General features: G+C 33.3%; 1 protein-coding gene across 1 annotated transcript; it reads right to left on the reverse strand.

Moving 5' to 3' along the window:
• Positions 1-203: 203 nt before the first annotated feature.
• LOC143250215 (uncharacterized) lies at positions 204-4538 on the reverse strand. Its single transcript, XM_076500700.1, has 3 exons — positions 4455-4538; positions 2923-2994; positions 204-2645 (listed from the first exon to the last, which is right to left on the reverse strand). The coding sequence occupies exons 1-3, from the start codon at positions 4467-4469 to the stop codon at positions 960-962; spliced, it is 1773 nt and encodes a 590-aa protein (XP_076356815.1). The 5' UTR covers positions 4470-4538; the 3' UTR covers positions 204-959.
• Positions 4539-22974: the final 18436 nt, after the last annotated feature.

Genomic DNA, 22974 nt, shown 5'->3' on the forward strand with positions numbered 1-22974 from the left:
TTACATTGTTAAGTGTCTGATTTACACTTTATCCATCAACATATTTTATTTATACAACAATATTTCAACATAGGTATCAATATTATTTCTAACACTTCATTGAACATATTTCAACTGATAAAATGATGAACTATTTAAATGTACACTGTTAAAACCTGTTGTGAAACATATATTTCATATATACCCATATTGCAATAGTCCTGTTATATCTGTAAAGTACACTGTAGCGGTACAGTGACGTCAGAAACATCGTAGTGCAATAAACCTTTCGTTCACACTTTAGTGCAATAAATCTCTTATATGGACTGTAGTAGAATAAATCTGTTTTATAGACAGTAGTACAATACATCTGCAATGTAAACCAGAGTACAATACATCTGTTATATGGACCTTTTTTAAAATTTCGAAAAACATAGCATTAAAAGTTTATACAGATATAATTCATAATTTCAGGCGTACAATAGAACACGAGGATTCAAGCCACGTGTGATGTAGTTGTGAAATGTTTCCGGACTTTGTTTTAAACATTGCCTTCTCTGAATATCTTCTAGAATTAATATTCGATGTAATTGTAGCTGTTCAATAGGAACCTAAGATATTAAAAGCATTATGAAATCACACTATAATTTGATAAAGTGTTATCAGAAGTGTGTGTCTGAAGAGTTACTTCTTTACTCTAATTAAATATGTATAAGAAAAATAGCCATAAAATATAACATTGCAGTTTATTTTGAAACAACCTTTTCAAGCACCAAGTTTGGAATTCACAAAACGAAAAACAACAACAATATATTTAAAAAGTAAAACATAGGATAGCTTTATAACAGGGAGCATTTGACAAAAGTTAATTCGATATTTATTTGTTATATGTATAAATTGAGGAATACGAAGTTATCTCAAATACAGTAAGTTTCTCTTGTTTCTCCTACGTCACAAACTAGAAGACGTGTGAGTTTTGTTTAATAATGGTGATCATCAGTTTTTCCAGAAGAGACAACGTTTACAGTTCCTGGAAAATCATAAGCAAGCTTGTGTTCAGGTGATCTGTAAGTGATGTACGGCCCTTGGTGACTCGGAAGCAAATTATCATCTACGTCTCCGATAATAAAGACCCTTCCAAATGAGCCACCAATGGGAATAACTGGACGACTAAGAGTAAAGTCTGAATCGAGATGACCACCAACCAAACCACCTGCTGAACCACCACCAACAGTAAAACCTCCAGTTGAACCACCACCAACGGCAAATCCTCCAGCTGAAACACCAGCAGCATGACGGCCACCAACAACAAAACTTCCAGCTGAACCACCAGCAGCATGACGGCCACCAACAACAAAACCTCCAGCTGAACCACCAGCAGCATGACGGCCACCAACAGCAAAGCCTCCAGCTGAACCACCACCAGCATGACGGCCACCAACAGCAAAGCCTCCAGCTGAACCACCAGCAGCGTGACGACCACCAACAGCAAATCGTTTTGTTGAACTACCACCAACAGCGTGACCACCACCTACAGCAAAACCTCCTGCTGAACCACCAGCAGCGTGACGACCACCAACAGCAAAACCTCCTGCTGAACCACCAACAGCGTGACGACCACCAACAGCAATACCTCCAGCTGAACCAACACTAGCGTGAAGACCACCAACAGCAAAACCTCCAGCTGAACCAGCACCAACTTGACGACCACCAACAAAACCTCCTGCTGAACCACCAAGAACGTGACGACCACCAACAAAACCTCCTGCTGAACTACCAACAGCGTGACGACTACCAACAGCAAAACCTCCTGCTGAACCATCAGCAGCATGACGACCACCAACAGCAATACCTCCAGCTGAACCAACACTAGCGTGAAGACCACCAACAGCAAAACCTCCTACTGAACTACCACCAACTTGACGACCACCAACAAAACCTTCTGCTGAACCACCAAGAACGTGACGACCACCAACAAAACCTCCTGCTGAACTACCAACAGCGTGACGACTACCAACAGCAAAACCTCCTGCTGAACCATCAGCAGCATGACGACCACCAACATCAAAACCTCCAGCTGAACCAGCACCAGCGTGTCGACCACCAACAGCAATACCTCCAGCTGAACCACCAAGAGCGTGACGACCACCAACAGCAAAACCTCCTGCTGAACTACCAACAGCGTGACGACTACCAACAAAACCTCCTAGTGAACCACCACCAACGTGACGACCACCAATAAAACCTCTTGCTGAGCCACCAACGGTGTGATGACCATCTGTGTAGTAACTACCTAGACTACCGCCAGCAAAACTAGAGACACCTATCGTAGGATATCCACCGCCATAAAGACCAGTTACGCTTGGAACAGGGTGCAGAAGAGAAGGGGCTAGGGTTTGTTGTACAATAGTGTCTGGGGGATCTTCACTGTGGATATTCACATCTGCAGGATTCTGATTGGCCGTTCCAGGTTCGTTAGTGTCAACATCAGCACTGAAACCACCTGCATCAGCACGGTATTGCACGTGTCGGTAAACCCCGTTGGGATCAGTATAACCATAATATCCTGTCACAGTGCCTGATCCGTCACTATTTTCCTGACGATCCAATGTTGTCCCGAATCCATCTGAGACCTTATAACCGAAGTCGTAAGGCTTGAATGATTCCTAAATAAATGAATTACAACAAGTGACAAGATACCACAAGCAAGATGTTATATTCACGTTATTTTAAAATTTTGTTTTCACTCTATTCAGCACATGCTATCTACGTATGATCAACAGAAAATACAATAAAAAAACACAGATTTGGGCAATTCTCAGAAACAAGTTGAAGTATAACAAAAGAAGTGAACTTATGGACATTAAAGGAATAATTCCTGAAAAATAATGTTTTTTTAATGGTAAATGATCTTATGAAATATGTTTCAAGTGTTACACTCACTTCGTAACGAATAGGATCCTGATGTATGAATCCAGCTTGACAGGAAGCTATACTAAACACAAGAATCAAAACCTGAAATAAAAAATATACTATCAAAGAATATACTGTATTTATTTAAACACTAATAATAACAACTGTACCAGGTTATAGTACCTATATCGTAAGTTCTATACCAGGTTATACTACCTATACCGTAAGTTCTATACCAGGTTATAGTACCTATACTGTCAGTTCTATACCAGGTTATAGTACCAAAACCATCAGTTCTATACCAGGTTATAGTACCTATACCATCAGTTCTATACCAGGTTATAGTACCTGTACTGTCAGTTCTATACCAGGTTATAGTACCTGTACTGTCAGTTCTATACCAGATTATAGTACCTATACAGTCAGTTCTATACCAGGTGAAAGTACCTATACCATCAGTTATATACCAGATTATAGTACTTATACAGTCAGTTCTATACCAGGTTATAGTACCTATACCATCAGTTCTATACCAGGTTATAGTACCTATACCATCAGTTCTATACCAGGTTATAGTACCTATACCGTCAGTTCTACATCAGATTATAGTACCTATACTCTCAGTTCTATACCAGGTTATATTACCTATACTCTCAGCTCTATACCAGATTATAGTACCTATACCATCAGTTCTATACCAGGTTATAGTACCTATACCATCAGTTCTATACCAGGTTACAGCACCTATACCATCAGTTTTATACCAGGTTATAATACCTATACCATCAGTTCTATACCAAATTATAGTACCTATACCATCAGTTCTATACCAGGTTATAGTAGCTATACCATCAGTTCTATACCAGGTTATAGTACCTATACCATCAGTTCTATACCAGATTATAGTACCTATACCGTCAGTTCTACACCAGGTTATAGTACCTATACCATCAGTTCTACACCAGGTTATAGTACCTATACCGTCACATGTTAAAGTTTGAATCCCCGTTTCTGCATACATGCTCACTCTTTCAGCTGAGAGGGCATCATAACATGACGGTCAATCCCACTATTCGTTGGTAAAAGAGTATCCCAAGAGTTGGCGGTGGGTGGTGATGACTAGCTGCCTTTCCTCTAGTCTTACACTGCTAAATTAGGGACAGCTAGCACAGATAGTCCTTTTGTATCTTTGCGCAAAATTCAAACCAAACCTGATTGGTAAAACTTTTAATTTTCTACCGACTTATCACACCTACACTTTGATATCAGTTTAACGAACCTACACTTCCAGCTGTTCTCATGCAAAACAGAATTACCAACATTGACAAATCCACCTCTGTTTGGTTACTGAAACTGTCACTAATAATTTCGTTACAAATATTTGTCACTTTCAGGTTTCTAATAATACGCGAAGATACCATTTTAGTGTTTGCTTTATAAATTACGTATTGTAAATTATGACACAAATAAAAGTTTTTAAAAGTAATTTACAAACCCTTCTTTGATAGTTATTTCTACAATTCGACTTCAGTCTATCTTGTAACAAATGTGAAATTTCTTACCTTAAACAACGTCATATCACAAGGTTCAACAGTGAAGAGCAAAGCTTTCGATCAGTTGTAATGTTTATTCAGCTTTTGTTTTCCCACATCTTCTTTATATATTTTGTGATCTGCGTGTATGGTGTTAAGTTTCCAGAATCTAAACCACATTGTTCTGATGATAGGAAATAACCTGAATACAGCTTACTTCGAAAATAAAACAGAATCATCGACCCAACCCGCTGAACGTACATACCCGACCAGGGCTGACGTCCTGAGAAAACATGATAAATAACAAAACATTTTATACCTTTGGGCAAAACTAGGACGATACTTGGATAGTCAAAAGAGATCGTTGCACGAAACCAGATAGCTCACCTAGTTATAAAAATAAAAATCCAAACTTTCCTTTAAAACGTATATCGAATACATGTCGCTCGCATGAATTAACCTGCCATTATTGTTCCCATAAATCGTGAATGATATATAAAACGTTGAAAAACTAACGTCCTTCGCCAGAGAAATTCGACATTCTATTTAGCAAGTGACTGATTATAAATTACGCATTGGTGATCATAAAGTTTCTCTGGAACTCCAAGAAAGTTAGAGAAATATAGATACGTAGATAGAATTATAGATACAAACGTGTGTCATAGATTACGTATGTTTTACAGCTACAATGTGCAAACATGTTGACCTGTAATATAAAAATTTTACTGCAATCTATGAAGGTATCATAATTTATATTATTTTAACAACCCTTTGTGAATTTATCCACAGTTAACTCTTGAATAATTTAACAGTTTTCACACAAACAAAGTGTGAATATATACTCTTGTTCAGATGGACAATAATCAACATTATTTTCACAGTAAAACTGAGTGAATATGCCCATGTTTAGATATACGAGAATATAAAGTGTTTTCAAACAAACAATATTACATGCTAATTTCTACAGCAACGCAAATTATTAACTTCAAAATTTTATAATGTGTTCACCTCAACATGTTCATATTCTTAATGTGTCAGGTGATTATAATATGTTCACATCAACATGTTCATATTCTTAATGTGTTAGGTGATTATAATATGTTCACCTCAACATGTTTGTATTCTTAAGGTGTCAGGTGATTATAATATGTTCACCTCAACATGTTCATATTCTTAATGTGTCAGGTGATTATAATATCTTCACCTCAAGATGTTCATATTCTTAATGTGTTAGGTGATTATAATATGTTCACCTCAACATGTTCATATTCTTAATGTGACAGGTGATTATAATATGTTCACCTCAAAATGTTCATATTCTTAATGTGTCAGGTGATTATAATATGTTCACCTCAAAATGTTCATATTCTTAATGTGTTAGGTGATTATAATATGTTCACCTCAACATGTTCATATTCTTAATGTATCAGGTGATTATAATATGTTCACCTCAACATGTTCATATTCTTAATGTGTTAGGTGATTATAATATGTTCACCTCAACATGTTCATATTCTTAAGGTGTCAGGTGATTATAATATGTTCACCTTAAGATGTTCATATTCTTAATGTGTCAGGTGATTATAATATGTTCACATCAACATGTTCATATTCTTAATGTGTCAGGTGATTATAATATGTTCACCTCAACATGTTCATATTCTTAATGTGTCAGGTGATTATAATATGTTCACATCAACATGTTCATATTCTTAATGTGTTAGGTGATTGTAATATGTTCACCTCAACATGTTCATATTCTTAATGTGTCAGGTGATTATAATATGTTCACCTCAACATGTTCATATTCTTAATGTGTTAGGTGATTATAATATGTTCACCTCAACATGTTCATATTCTTAATGTGTTAGGTGATTATAATATATTCACCTCAACATGTTCATATTCTTAATGTGTCAGGTGTTTTGTTCTTAATGTTAATGATAATCATTCATCTTAATTAATACGGGGGACATCATTATAATATTATAATATATCATGTTAAAGGAGGACATGTTAACATGGAATTCTTCATCATGTCAGATGATGAGTGTTCTGTATTACAGGAACATCACGTAAAGCTGTCTACTAAATACAAACATCTTCAAAGTTACCGCATTTAAATGTTCTTTAACAAATATAAACTTTGTTATAGATATCGTCTGTAAGAGCTTATTACGAAATATAAACATTGTTGCTCTTACCGTCTTTATATGTTCTCCATAAATATAAACTTTGTTGCTCTTACCGTCTTTATATGTTCTCTATAAATATAAACTTTGTTGCTCTTACCATCTTTATATGTTCTCTATAAATATAAACATTGTTGCTCTTACCATCTTTATATGTTCTCTATAAATATAAACTTTGTTGCTCTTACCATCTTTATATGTTCTCTATAAATATAAACTTTGTTGCTCTTACCATCTTTATATGTTCTCTATAAATATAAACATTGTTGCTCTTACCATCTTTATATGTTCTCTATAAATATAAACATTGTTGCCCTTATCATCTTTATATGTTGTCTGGTAAATGTCAACTTTTTTGCTCTTACCGTCTTTATATGTTGTCTAGAAATATAAACTTTGTTGCTCTTTTGTCTTTGTATGTTGTTTACAAATATAAACGTTTTTGCTATTTCCTTTGTATATGTTGTGTAGTAAATATAAACTTTGTCGCTCTTACCGTCTTTATATGTCGTCTATATTTATAAACTTTGTTGTATTTTCCGTCTTTATATGTTGTGTAGTAAATATAAACTTTGTCGCTCTTACCGTCTTTATATGTCGTCTATATTTATAAACTTTGTTGTATTTTCCGTCTTTATATGTTGTGTAGTAAATATAAACTTTGTCGCTCTTACCGTCTTTATATGTCGTCTATATTTATAAACTTTGTTGTATTTTCCGTCTTTATATGTTGTGTAGTAAATATAAACTTTGTTGGTCTTGCCGTCTTTATATACTGTCTAATAAATATAAACTTTGTTGCTCTTGCCGTCTTGATTTCTTATTTAGTAAATATAAACGTTCTTGCTCATACCGTCTTTATATGTTGTCTATAAATATAAACTTTGTTGCTCTTGCCGTCTTTATATATTGTCTAATAAATATAAACTTTGTTGCTCTTGCCGTCTTTATATACTGTCTAATAAATATAAACTTTGTTGCTCTTGCCGTCTTTATATATTGTCTAATAAATATAAACTTTGTTGCTCTTGCCGTCTTTATATATTGTCTAATAAATATAAATTTTGTTGCTCATCTCCGTCTTTATATATTGTCTAATAAATATAAACTTTGTTGCTCTTGCCGTCTTTATATATTGTCTAATAAATATAAATTTTGTTGCTCATCTCCGTCTTTATATATTGTCTAATAAATATAAACTTTGTTGCTCTTGCCGTCTTTATATATTGTCTAATAAATATAAACTTTGTTGCTCATCTCCGTCTTTATATATTGTCTAATAAATATAAACTTTCTTGCTCTTCACTCTTTATATGTTGTCTATATATAAACCTTGTAGTTTTTTCCGTTTTTATATGTTGTTTGGTAAATATAAACATTGTTGCTCTTACAGTCTTTATATGTTTTCTATAAATATAAACTTAGTAGCTCTTACCGTCTTCATATATTGTCTAGTAAATATAAATTTTGTTGCTCTTTCCGTCTTTTTATGTTTTCTATAAACATGAACTTTGTAGCTCTTACCGTCTTTATATGTTGCCTAGTAAATATAAACATTCTTGCTCTTATTGTCTTTATGTTGTCTAGTAAATATAAACTTTGTTGCTTTTCTGTCTTCGTATGTTGTTTACAAATATAAACGTTTTTGCTCTTCCGTCTTTATATGTTGTGTGGTAAATATAAACATTCTTGCTCTTACTGTCTTTATATGTTGTCTAGTAAATATAAACTTTGTTGCTTTTCTGTCTTCGTATGTTGTTTACAAATATAAACGTTTTTGCTCTTCCGTCTTTATATGTTGTGTGGTAAATATAAACTTTCTTCTCTTATCGTCTTTATATGTTTTCTAGTAAATATAAATTTTGTTGCTCTTTGATCTTTATATGTTGTCTATATATATAAACTTTGTTGCTCCTTCCGTCTTTATATGTTGTGTATAAATATAAACATTGTTGCTCTTACCGTCTTTATATGTTGTCTAGTAAATATAAACATTGTTGCTTTTACCGTCTTTACATGTTGTCCAGTAAATATAGACTTTGTTGCTCTTACCATCTTTATATGTTGTCTATAAATATTGTTGCACTTACCGTCTTTATATGTTGTCTATAAATATTGTTGCTCTTACCGTCTTTATATTGTTGTCTATAAATATAAACATTGTTGCTCTTACCGTCTTTTAGAATTGTCTATAAATATAAACATTGTTTCTCTTACCGTCTTTATATGTTGTCTATAAATATAAACATTGTTGCTCTTACCGTCTTTATATGTTGTCTATAAATATAAACATTGTTGCTCTTACCGTCTTTATATGTTGTCTATAAATATAAACATTGTTCCTCTTACCGTCTTTTAGAATTGTCTAGTATCTACTCACTTTGTTGCTGTTACTGTCTTCATGTGTGCTCCAGTAAATATGAATATTGTTGCTATTGTCTGTCTTTAATTGTTAACAAGTGAACATAAACTTTGGTTGCTCTCATAGTTTTTAAAGTTTGTCTAATAAATATAAACTTTGTTCCTGTTACCGTCTTAAAGTGTTGTCTAGTGATTATAAACTTTGTTATATACTTTAAAATGACTGGTATGGGTAGAGAAAGCACTAATGGAGGAGCAAACAACGGTTCAACCTTCTTCGGTCATTGTCAGGTCCACAAAAAAAGACAGAGGTATATGGCCGATATCTGACCAAATGTTTGAAACCGGTTTTCTCAATGAATGTAGGAACGTAGAGGGCGTTCTTAGATGTTGGATATATTTATTAATATAGGTATAAAGGTTTTCCTTTGCATTGGTTTATTTTGGGTTTGAGTTGTTGTATAAGTAAGGCTTCTTTAATTTTACGTTTGTTTATGTTTGTTTCTTTATTTAGTATTTGAGTGTTTTCTATGGTTATGTTGTGTTTATTTTATTTGCAGTGTTCGAAAATGTGTGAAGGTGACTTTTTATGTTCTTTGAATCTGGTTTCCATTTTCTACTTGTTTCTCCAATATAGAAGTCGTGGCAGTTATCACATTGTATTTTATAAATAATGTTGGTGTGGTGTTTGTCAGTGTATTTTTTACATAGTATAGACCTCAGTTTTGTACCTGGTTTTTGAATAAATACGGTACTAACTGGAATGTCATATTTTCTTACTAGTTTTTGCCAAATATTGGTTATTTTTCTACTGTTGTCGGGAATATATGGTATACAGCAGTATATGGTTTCGTGATTTTTTGATTCGTGAAATATATTTACTTTTGTTGGTTGATTTTGCTTTATGTCTAGTTGTGTGCATATAATGTTTTCTACGGTTTGTGGAGGAAACTTATTGATGTTGATGAAGTATTGTTTTATTTTATCTAATTCGTCATGAATTTTGTCTGGTGAACATAGTTGTGTGGTTGTGTTTATTTGGTTTCTTAGTATGTTTAGTTTTTGTTTTGTTTCATGTGCTGAGTCCCAAGGAATGTATAGTCCAGTATGGGTGATTTTTCAGTGGATTTCTGTTTTGAATTGTGTGTCAGTTCTTGTAATTTTGAGGTTAAGAAATGATATTTGATTGCTTTCTTCCTGTTCACATGTGAAGTTAATGTTGGGATGTATAGAGTTAATGTGATTGAAAAAATTAAGTATGTGTTCTGTAGATTTGAATTCCGCAACCGTGTCATCTACATATCTGTACCAGTATAGTGGTGGATGTAATGCTGTGTTAATTGCTTGTGTTTCAACTTGTGTCATACAAATATTGGCTGGAACTGATGATACTGGGTTGCCCATGCTTAGACCATTTGTTTGTATATAGTTGTGGTTGTTGAACATGAAGTTTGTCTTCATTGTGGTGAATTCTATGAGGGTTGCTGATTGGTTGCAGGGAATGTCTGTTGATGGGTTACGGTTTCGGATATAGAGTTCTAAGGCTATCTTGCAGGCTTCAGTGGTTGGGACTTCTGTAAAGAGGGATATAACATCGAAACTGGCCATTAAGGCTTTATGATTAAGTTGATTAATGTTAGATTTAAAATTAAAAGAGTCTTTGATGAATGAGCTGGCTGATGTTACATATTTGGAGAATGCCCATGCTATGTATTTACCAAGATTGTAATTAAACGATTCATAAGTGGACATCATTGTCATAATGGACAATCTGGTTTATGAGGTTTGGGGATGCCGTATATTTGTGGTGTATGTGAGTCGGTTTTACGTAGGTAGGAATAAAGTGTTTGTGAAATTGTGTTGGTTATTTTCATTTGTAGTAGTAAATTGTTCAGTTGCGTCTCGTGTGTCTTTGTTGGATTTGTGTGTTTTGGTTTAAATTTGTTCGTGTCTGATAGGATGTTCTTCATTTTTTTAATGTATTCATTCGTGTTCATTATGACTATAGCGTTACCTTTATCTACTATTAGAATTTAAATTTTTTTCTTGTTTTAGGTTTTTAATGGAATTAATGTCTCTTCTTGAAAGGTTGTTTTTAGTTTTTTGTTTTGTGAAATTATGTTGATGGTTTTATGAGAAAATTCTTTGAAAAATTCTTTTAAGATGTTTTTAGGTGTTTCTGAAAAATATTAATTTTTAATTTTTCCTGGGATGTTTGGCTGTTGAATGTCAACAGAATTGCCAAAGTTGTCTTCTTTCTGTTGATTCCCTTCGGTTGTTTTTTGTTATTTTTGTTTTCTGTAGAAAGAATCACAAGTCTCCTGGTTAGGTCTTCTGAACATGTTTTGATTTCTATGGTTGGAATGTACCTAGGTGCTATTGCAAAGTTGAGTCCTTTGTTAAGTGGATGTATCTCGTCTGGGTTTAATTGTCGGTCGGATCTCTTAATTATGAGGTTAGTCAACGGTTTGTCGTTTTGGTGTCTTTTCTGTTGTTTGCATCTTAGTTTTTCTAGTTTTTTGCTGTGGCAGATCTTTTTGTCTCTGTCGTTCTTAGTGTTGATTTGGTTTATGTTTCGTTGTATAAGTCCGTAAATCTCTGGTTTGATGCAGCATGCTAGTTGATAGTCTGGGTCCATTTTTTGTTTTTGTAAGTCATGTAGTTCTTTGTATTTTGTGTTCAACATGGCTTTAAGTAGTTTTTTCTGTAAATTTTGGATAATGTTTGTGTATGTATTAAAATGTTTTGAAGGTTTTACCTTTACAAAGTTAGGGTTAGTTGTTCCTTTCTACATTGTTGAATGAAATAAATTTCATTTCTTCTATTGATAATTCTTTGGTTTAGGTTTCTTAGTTTCTTTACGATCATATGAGCGTGTACTGTTAATAGTGGTGTAAGGTATGCTAGTTCAGACATAATGGTTACATAGATAAGTACAAATACATAAAGAAAACACAAATTTTGTTGCTGTTACCGTCTTAAAGTGTTGTTTAGTATGTATAATTTTTGTTGCTGTTAAAGTCTTTACGTGTTCCTCAGTAAACATAAACTTTGTTCCTATTATCGTATTTAAGTGTTGTTTAGTAAATATAAACTTTGTCCGTTACAGTCTTTAAATGTTTTCTTGTTAAAATAAACTTATATTTAACATCTTATCTAGAAGTAATATGTCTTTATTATAGTTATGTGTTGTAAGAGTAAAGAAAAAGTGATAATAAGAGTTTCTGAACGTTGAAAGTGTGAGTAGTGTAACTCAGTAACTCATAGGTTTAAACAATCATATATCTTGTTTTTGTCCTTATTTTACTTCTTTCTTTGTTCAGCCAATTGTGAGAACTGGTTAAAGTCTGTACGTTTTTATCCAAGCTGTTTTTAAGTCACGTATCTGGTTTAATCAGTAGCTTGGAGCTCATAAGGCGACATGATTTATAATACAAAAGTGATTCATGTGAATATGGATGTTAGCAATATAATAGTGTTTGTTTAAACTAGTGCGATCAGAGATACTGAAATTATAACTGAATAAAATCAACATACATATGCATATTGAACATGTGTAATAAACAGGAATATTTTTGTCTCTCAGTATTTTATGTGTTTTTGTGAGCTAAAACTATATTTTGAATCACGAAACTGTGGAAACGTTTCTTGGTGGTTACCTTCGAACATTTACTTTTCCAAATTCTCTCCCTCCTTCGATATCTTGATATATTTTACCTTATATATGTTAGTCTGTTAACGTACACACGTTGTAAGGTTGTCATGTTCAGTGCACACTACTCAACAGTGTCTGTTTTCCATAAGTCATCCAGTGGACGATGAATTGTTCAAAAATCCATAGATTCCGTATTTGATTCCTTAGTCTGAATGCTTTCAAATAAGATAGTATAAAAGGTCGTTACATTCTTCAGCTGTCGAACATACACGACTGTTGAATGGGAAGTATTTTTGTCATCGTTTTCAGACGAGATTCTTTCTCGTAGACGTACCGGAAACTCTAGATATCCTGGTAACACATTTTCTCAGATTAAACAAACTGATGAAAATTGGAAAATTATTCGTAATATAATAAGTGGAAAATGTCTTTTCTAACATGAGATATCTAATAAAAAGGGGCCCGGCATGGCCAGGTGGGTTAAGGCGTTCGACACGTAATATGAGGGTCGCGGGTTCGAATCCCCGTCACACCAAACATGCTTACCCTTTCAGCCGTTGGGGGCCATTATAATGGGCCGTCAATCCCACTATTTGTTGGTAAAAGAGTAGCCCAAGCTTTAGCGGTTGGGTTTGATGACTAGCTGTATTCCCTCTAGTCTTACACTGCTAAATTAGGGACGGCTAGCACAGATAGCTCTCGTGTAGCTTTGCGCTAAATTAAAAAAAAAAACACGCATAAAACAATCAACTAAAATTGTTATTAATACTATCTTTGTTGATTATCTGTTTATATACTGACTTTTGTAACATGCTGACATTTATTAATTATTTTACAAACTAAAATGTATGACATTGTTAATCGTTTGAAATACTAATACCTTTATTTGTTTTATTTACTAACTCTGGCAACCTACTGACATCTTTAATTGTATTATATACCAATTCTGGTAACCTACTGACGTCTTTAATTGTTTTACCTACTAACTCTGGTAACATACTGACATCTTTAATTGTTTTACCTAATAACTCTGGTAACATACTGACATCTTTAATTGTAATATATACCAACTTTGGTAACATACTGCCATATTTAATTGTTTTACTTACAAACTCTGGTAACACACTGACATCTTTAATTGTTTTACCTACTAACTCTGGTGACATACTGACATCTCTAATTGTTTTTACCTACTAACTCTGGTAACATACTGATATCTTTAATTGTTTTACCTACTAACTCTGGTAAACTACTGACATCTTTATTTGTATTATATGCCAATTCTGGTAACATATTGACATCTTTAATTGTTTTACCTACTAACGCTGGTGACATACTGACATCTTTAATTGTTTTTACCTACTAACTATGGTAACACATTGACGTCTTTAATTGTTTTACCTACTAACTCTGGTAACACACTGACGTCTTTAATTTCTTTATATTGTAAATTTTAATAATTAATAGCAGTTTTCTAGTCTGTATAATTTAAATCTTGTCTATGTGACTTTGATTATATTTTGTTTCTTAATTTTTATTTTATTTACAAACTCGTCACCAGTGTCCGTGGTAGATACCATTATAACTGTGTTTAGTACCAGAGATTTATCGTAAGTATTTGATACTCCTCACCAAAGGATTTGGATCTTAACGGAAAGTGTTTTTGATCTTATTACCCAACAATTTATTTTGATGTCAGAGAACTTTACCTACTGAATATCTTATTTCTGTGTTATTTTAACTCCAGCTTCTGTTGGAACAATGATAACTATTTGTTTGTTCGTAGTAAACAACAAAAACTTTTGTGGTCATACGTTTCTTGGTTTACTCCAATTATTAGCATGAATACTATAATTTCAACGTGTAAAATATTTATATGGATTATTATTATTTTTGAAGAAATAAACCTATTGATGCAATAAGACTAAGAAACAGTTTAGAAGTGAAGGTGGACAATGTAGTAAACATTAGCACAACCTATAATTATAAAGACATGTTGTAAAGGAAAACATGATATGGTTTCATACCATGTTTGGTTCAGCACAAGATATTTTGTTCAATGTTCACCTATAATGGACGTTTCTATAAATCATTTACATCAGAAAGATGAACACTTAAAGACAAGAGAAGTCAGTGAAGATTTGTTCACTACACAAAGACAAGTATATTGTGTTTACCCTATTATATTAATACATACGCTGTGTTTACCCTGGTGTATTAGTAAATACACTGTGTTCTGCCTGTTGTATTAATATATCTACAGTGCTTACTCTGTTGTGTTAATAAATACACTGTGTGAACCATGCTGTATTAATAAATACATTTTGTGAACCATGCTGTATTAATAAATACACTCTTTGTTAACCATGCTGTATTAATAAATACATTGTGTTCACCTTGTTCTATTAATAAATACATTCTGTGAAACCTGCTATATTATTAAATACACTGTGTGAACCATGCTGTATTAATAAATACATTGTGTGAACCATGCTGTATTAATAAATACATTCTGTGAAACCTGCTATATTAATAAATACACTGTGTGAACCATGCTGTATTAATAAATACATTGTGTGAACCATGCTGTATTAATAAATACATTGTGTGAAACCTGCTATATTATGTATCTTTTATCCACAGTGAGCATAATGACGGTTGTGAACGCTTAAACCAATCATTTTTATCTCTTAGTTTCACATAAAAAAGATATTTATTTTCTTCATATCTATCCGTTGGACTTTTGTCTCTACATACAGTGTAGATAACACTTCATATCTATCCGTTGGACTTTTGTCTCTACATACACTGTAGATAATACTTCATATCTATCCGTTGGACTTTTGTCTCTACATACACTGTAGATAATACTTCATATCTATCCGTTGGACTTTTGTCTCTACATACACTGTAGATAATACTTCATATCTATCCGTTGGACTTTTGTCTCTACATACACTGTAGATAATACTTCATATCTATCCGTTGGACTTTTGTCTCTACATACACTGTAGATAATACTTCATATCTATCCGTTGGACTTTTGTCTCTAATACACTGTAGATAATACTTCATATCTATCCGTTGTACTTTTGTCTCTACATACACTGTAGATAATACTTCATATATATCCGTTGGACTTTTGTCTCTACATACACTGTAGATAATACTTCATATCAGTCTATCTAAAATAAAACAGTAAAGTCAGATACCTTATTTAACGAAACAGAGCAGTTTAACAAATCAAACTAATGTTCTCTACGTATTTCTTTTAGCTGTATAATTAACATTTTACGTCTATATTTAGCCTGACAAGTAAAATCATCGCTGTTAATATTGCATACATAAGAAGAAAGCTATCACAAGTTCAGTTGTGAAATAATAGACACGAGCAGACGAAAGAGTGTATCTCTCCTCACTGTGACACGAACAGACGAAAGAGTGTATCTCTCTACCCACTGTGACACGAACAGACGAAAGAGTGTATCTCTCCCCACTGTGACACGAACAGACGAAAGAGTGTATCTCTCTCCCTACTGCGACACGAACAGACGAAAGAGTGTATCTCTTCCCACTGTGACACGAATAAACGAAAGAGTGTATCTCTCTCCCTACTGTGACACGAACAGACGAAAGAGTGTATCTCTCTCCACTGTGACACGAACAGACGAAAGAGTGTATCTCTCCTCACTGTGACACGAACAGACGAAAGAGTGTATCTCTTCCCACTGTGACACGAATAAACGAAAGAGTGTATCTCTCTCCCTACTGTGACACGAACAGACGAAAGAGTGTATCTCTCTCCACTGTGACACGAACAGACGAAAGAGTGTATCTCTCCTCACTGTGACACGAACAGACGAAAGAGTGTGTTTCTCTCCCCACTGTGACACGAACAGACGAAAGAGTGTATCTCTCTCCCCACTGTGACACGAACAGACGAAAGAGTGTATCTCTCTCCACTGTTAAGTAAACAGTTCACCAAGTTACAGTTAGTAGTTAAGTAAACAGTTCACCAAGTTACAGTTAGTAGTTAAGTAAAAAGTTCACCAAGTTACAGTTAGTAGTTAAGTAAACAGTTCACCAAGTTAGAGTTAGTAGTTAAGTAAACAGTTCACCAAGTTAGAGTTAGTAGTTAAGTAAACAGTTCACCAAGTTAGAGTTACTAGTTAAGTAAACAGTTCACCAAGTTAGAGTTACTAGTTAGGTAAACAGTTCACCAAGTTACAGTTAGTAGTTAAGTAAACAGTTCACCAAGTTACAGTTAGTAGTTAAGTAAACAGTTCACCAAGTTACAGTTAGTAGTTAAGTAAACAGTTCACCAAGTTACAGTTAGTAGTTAAGTAAACAGTTCACCAAGTTACAGTTAGTAGTTAAGTAAACAGTTCACCAAGTTACAGTTAGTAGTTAAGTAAACAGTTCACCAAGTTACAGTTAGTAGTTAAGTAAACAATTCACCATGTTACAGTTAGTAGTTAAGTAAACAGTTCACCAAGTTACAGTTAGTAGTTAAGTAAACAGTTCACCAAGTTACAGTTAGTAGTTAAGTAAACAGTTCACCAAAGTACAGTTAGTAGTTAAGTAAACAGTTCACCAAGTTACAATTAGTAGTTAAGTAAACAGTTCACCAAGTTACAGTTGGTAGTTAAGTAAACAGTTCACCAAGTTACAGTTAGTAGCTAAGTAAACAGTTCACCAAGTTACAGTTAGTAGTTAAGTAAACAGTTCACCAAGTTACAGTTAGTAGTTAAGTAAACAATTCACCATGTTACAGTTAGTAGTTAAGTAAACAGTTCACCAAGTTACAGTTAGTAGTTAAGTAAACAGTTCACCAAGTTACAGTTAGTAGTTAAGTAAACAGTTCACCAAAGTACAGTTAGTAGTTAAGTAAACAGTTCACCAAGTTACAGTTAGTAGTTAAGTGAACAGTTCACCAAGTTACATTTAGTAGTTAAGTAAACAGTTCACCATGTTACAGTTGGTAGTTAAGTAAACAGTTCACCAAGTTACAGTTAGTAGCTAAGTAAACAGTTCACCAAGTTACAGTTAGTAGTTAAGTAAACAGTTCACCAAGTTACAGTTAGTAGTTAAGTAAACAGTTCACCAAGTTACAATTAGTAGTTAAGTGAACAGTTCACCAAGTTACAGTTGGTAGTTAACTAAACAGTTCACCAAGTTACAGTTAGTAGCTAAGTAAACAGTTCACCAAGTTACAGTTAGTAGTTAAGTAAACAGTTCACCAAGTTACAGTTAGTAGTTAAGTAAACAGTTCACCAAGTTACAGTTAGTAGTTAAGTAAACAGTTCACCAAGTTATAGTTAGTAGTTAAGTAAACAGTTCACCAAGTTACAGTTAGTAGTTAAGTAAACAGTTCACCAAGTTACAGTTAGCAGTTAAGTAAATAGTTCACCAAGTTACAGTTAGTAGTTAAGTAAACAGTTCACCAAGTTACAGTTAGTAGTTAAGTAAACAGTTCACCAAGTTAGAGATAGTAGTTAAGTAAACAGATCACCAAGTTACAGTTAGTAGCTATGCAAACAATTCACCATGTTACAGTTAGTAGTTAAGTAAACAATTCACCATGTTACAGTTAGTAGTTAAGTAAACAGTTCACCATGTTACAGTTAGTAGTTAAGTAAACAGTTCACCAAGTTACAGTTAGTAGTTAAGTAAACAGTTCACCAAGTTAGAGTTAGTAGTTAAGTAAACAGCTCACCAAGTTACAGTTAGTAGTTAAGTAAACAGTTCACCAAGTTACAATTAGTAGTTAAGTGAACAGTTCACCAAGTTACAGTTAGTAGTTAAGTGAACAGTTCACCAAGTTACAGTTAGTAGTTAAGTAAACAGTTCACCAAGTTACAGTTAGTAGTTAAGTAAACAGTTCACCAAGTTACAGTTAGTAGTTAAGTAAACAGTTCACCAAAGTACAGTTAGTAGTTAAGTAAACATTTCACCAAGTTACAGTTAGTAGTTAAGTGAACAGTTCACCAAGTTACAATTAGTAGTTAAGTAAACAGTTCACCAAGTTACAGTTGGTAGTTAAGTAAACAGTTCACCAAGTTACAGTTAGTAGCTAAGTAAACAGTTCACCAAGCTACAGTTAGTAGTTAAGTAAACAGTTCACCATGTTAGAGTTAGTAGTTAAGTAAACAGTTCACCAAGTTACAGTTAGTAGTTAAGTAAACAGTTCACCAAGTTACAGTTAGTAGTTAAGTAAACAGTTCACCAAGTTACAGTTGGTAGTTAAGTAAACAGTTCACCAAGTTACAGTTAGTAGTTAAGTAAACAGTTCACCAAGTTACAGTTAGTTGTTAATTAATTAGTTTAACAAGTTATAGGTTGTAGTTAAGTAATTAGTTTAACAAATTACAGTTTGTTTGTTTATTGTTACAAACTATTCTGAATACCTTAGCAAAGTGAATTATGAAGCTTTGTAATTATTCAGATTAAAATGAGGTCAAACCTCTTGTGTAGAAACTCATATAAATTATATCGATATATTTAATTAAAGTAACCGTGTTTAACCATTATTTAAATAACGTATATTTTTAATGTCAATGTATCTCTGATGAATCATCATATGTTTTAGAGATTTAATGATTGTTCAATATGATTCTCATGAATCAGGAATTGACGTTATTCACTTGCGATAAGGTTATGTCTATCCAATCATTGTTATTTCTTATTTCAAAATTAGATGTTAATTGGTGTCTTGGATTCTGATCGTTACAGTTTTCAGAATAGGAAATCAAAATAAAATATCCTTAATATTTAGGCTTAATTTATTATGTGGGCCAACAAAAATAAAAATTAATCTTCTTAATTTATTCCATTTTCTTAAGGAATTTGAGAGACGAAATGAAATTGCTGAAGCAAGCACGACTTCAAACTAAGTTATTTTATTGTGTTTCCCTTTCTCTGAATTTTGATACGACAACTGTCTCAGCAGGAGATTTGCGAAGAGGAAATGCTGATATAGTTTACATGGCCATCTAGGTTGAACTGATATTACACTTCACATGGCCATGTAGGTTGAACTAATATTATTACACTGCTAAGTCAAGTTAAACTGGTCTAGGTAGTGACACACCCTTTCTTCGCTCCGAGTTTTGACTTTTTAAGAGAGTGTGTATCATTTCTGTGAACACCAATACTTGTCCTTTACCTTAAACTGGATTTAACGTTGTCTATACAGTTAGGCTTAGTGTTATGTAACGTTTTCTATACTGTCTTATACAGTTAGGCTTAGTATTAAATTAAAATTACAAATGTTGTCTCCAGAAAAACTTTTTAGCCTAACATGCACAGAATGAGAAAAAAAAAACATACTTAAATTTCTAATTCTTATGTTTTTTTAATGCGCAACCAGATTGAACTATCTGGTCTTTGTCCACTTCGAAGAATCGAGCCCTCTATCTGAACTCTGTACACTTAGGACTTCTTGAGAACTTGATAAGCATTTTGGTTCACTGTTTCTTTCCTTGTGTTTCTCTTTAGAGAGTTTCAAGTTTACTGTATTCATACGAAAATATTCAGATCACTGGTATGAGCCAGTTGGAATTTTGTTTTACACAGTGTATGGTTGTCTGTCTCACTGAGTAGAGTAGAAAACGGATCATGAGTATTGGTATACTTTAAAGGTAGAAGATGTGAAACTCTTTATGCAAGGTTAGTTTCACTCAGGACACAGTTATCGAGTACAAATTAATTTATTTTACAGTTATCGAGTACAAATTAATTTATTTTTATTTAGAAAATACAATACTGGTTATTACTGGTATTTTTATTTAGTACCATGGAAAATACAATACTGGTTAATACTGGTATTTTTATTTAGTACCATTGAAAATACTGTACTGGTTAATAATGCTGTTGTTATTTAGTACCATTGAAAATACAATACTGGTTAATACTGGTATTTTTATTTAGTACCATGGAAAATACAATACTGGTTAATAATGCTGTTGTTATTTAGTACCATGGAAAATACTGTACTGGTTAATACTGGTATTTTTATTTAGTACCATGGAAAATACAGCAGTGGTTAACACTGGTGTTTTTATTTAGTACCATGGAAAATACAGCAGTTGTTAACACTTGTGTTTTTATTTAGTACCATGGAAAATACAGCAGTGGTTAACACTGGTGTTTTTATTTAGTACCATGGAAAATACAGCAGTGGTTAACACTGGTGTTTTTTAGTACAATGGGAAATACAGTATTTCTTACAGTAGTACTCAGTATCGTGTACAAATCCAGCAGTGGTTTAAACAAACCTTTTCATTTAAAACAGTAAACAATACAAACTTTGTTTAAATTTAATCATGGAGTACACGATTTGAAAGTCTGGTCAACCCTTGGTTTAATTATCGTGAGATATTAAATTGTAAAGTGTATTCAAACCCCGATTTTATTATAATGGAGAATATGTCCTATTGTAATACGTTTTAACATGATCACTTCGGTTAGGTCAGGAAATCAGAGATTTGACAAGTTGAAACTGCTTAAACTAAACACTTTGTGTATACATCCCTGTTGTTAATTACAGGTCAAAATTACAGCTAAAGAAAATAGACAAATTTAATTTTCTGGAAACAGTGAAATAATCCTGTTCTATTGATAAAGAAATTATAGAACTATTAGTTGATGTAACAATATAAATTATACAACTATTAGTTGATGTAAGAGTATAAGTTATACAACTGTCAGTTGATGTAACTTTATAAACTATAAAACTAATAGTTGATATAAGTGTAATTGATACAACTATTAGCTGATATAAATGTATCAGTTAACCAACTAGTAGTTGATGTAACTTTATAAATCACAAACACATTAATTAGTTTCTATCGCATCTGATTTTAGTATGACTCAGCAGTTAGTAGCCTCACCTTTGACCAGATCTTCACAGTTCACCAGAGTGACCTGCTAGTTTTCATTTGGGAGTAAATAAGCAGTGTTGCATATTTTTACCTTACCAGGTAGTTGGCAGCAGAATCAAAGTTGTACATCTCCCATTATCTACTCACAAACATTGTTTTTTTATTGCATCACTTGAACAGTTATTGCATTAGGCTGTTCGTGAACGTTGACCCCAGGTAAAAATAGGGGCACTGGTTTCCGCTATGTTATCTGAAACTCGAGGAACGCAAGTAATGTATGTATGTCCCGGGGCTGCGTCTAATACGTTCATAAATGGAACAAAAGAGTTAATTTATTCCTAGAGGGCGTCTTGTTCGTTTCAAATATGCATTATAAAAAGTTGTGTGTGTGGTTCTAAGAGCCCTTCTGTTATCACATGCCGAATGAAATAATTAAAACGTTCTCTTTGAAGTTTAATTTTTGTATAAACAAAGTATTTCTTAACGAAACCATAAATCTCGAAGAATATTTTTTCATACACCACCGATTGACTGACATTCACCATAAAGCTACTAATTAAATAATCTTTTGTTTTGTTTGTTTGTTTTGGAATTTCGCACAAAGCTACTCGAGGCTATCTGTGCTAGCCGTCCCAAATTTAGCAGTGTAAGACTAGAGGGAAGGCAGCTAGTCATCACCACCCACCGCCAACTCTTGGGCTACTCTTTTACCAACGAATAGTGGGATTGACCGTCACATTATACACCCCACAGCTGGGAGGGCGAGCATGTTTAGCGCGACGCGGGCGCGAACCCGCGACCCTCGGATTACGAGTCGCACGCCTTACGCGCTTGGCCATGCCAGGCCATATTAAATAATCTAACAGAAAACATAATTGTACGTGTTCTTATTAACAGAAAACAAAACCCTGAGTTTTAATTAACAGAAAACAAGACTATGAGTTTTTATTAACAGAAAACATAACCATGAGTTTTTATTAACAGAAAACAAAACCATAAGTGTTCTTACTAACAGAAAACAAAACCCTAAGTGTTCTTACTAACAGAAAATTAAACCCTAAGTGTTCTTACTAACAGAAAATAAAACCCTAAGTGTTCTTACTAACAGAAAATAAAACCCTAAGTGTTCTTACTAACAGAAAATAAAACCCTAAGTGTTCTTACTAACAGAAAACAAAACTCTAAGTGTTCTTACTAACGGAAAACAAAACCCTAAGTGTTCTTACTAACAGAAAATAAAACCCTAAGTGTTCTTACTAACAGAAAACAAAACCCTAAGTGTTCTTACTAACAGAAAATTAAACCCTAAGTGTTCTTACTAACAGAAAACAAAACCCTAAGTGTTCTTACTAACAGAAAACGAGCTCCTCCCAAGTGATAATGCGAACAGAAAAATAAGATAATAATTGTTCATATTAAACTGAAAGCAAATATCGCCCACAGAATTATATAAATTTCTA

The sequence above is a fragment of the Tachypleus tridentatus genome, chromosome 5 (genome assembly GCF_004210375.1).
Source record: "Tachypleus tridentatus isolate NWPU-2018 chromosome 5, ASM421037v1, whole genome shotgun sequence".
NCBI classification, from domain to species: Eukaryota; Metazoa; Arthropoda; class Merostomata; order Xiphosura; family Limulidae; genus Tachypleus; species Tachypleus tridentatus.

What these genes read in the sequence shown, in the direction of transcription:
- LOC143250215 (XM_076500700.1), bottom strand. An exon ending in AGGATCCTATTCGTTACGAA is followed by an intron (nt 2,646 to 2,922) that starts GTGAGTGTAACA and finishes TCATTTATTTAG; the next exon opens with GAATCATTCAAGCCTTACGA.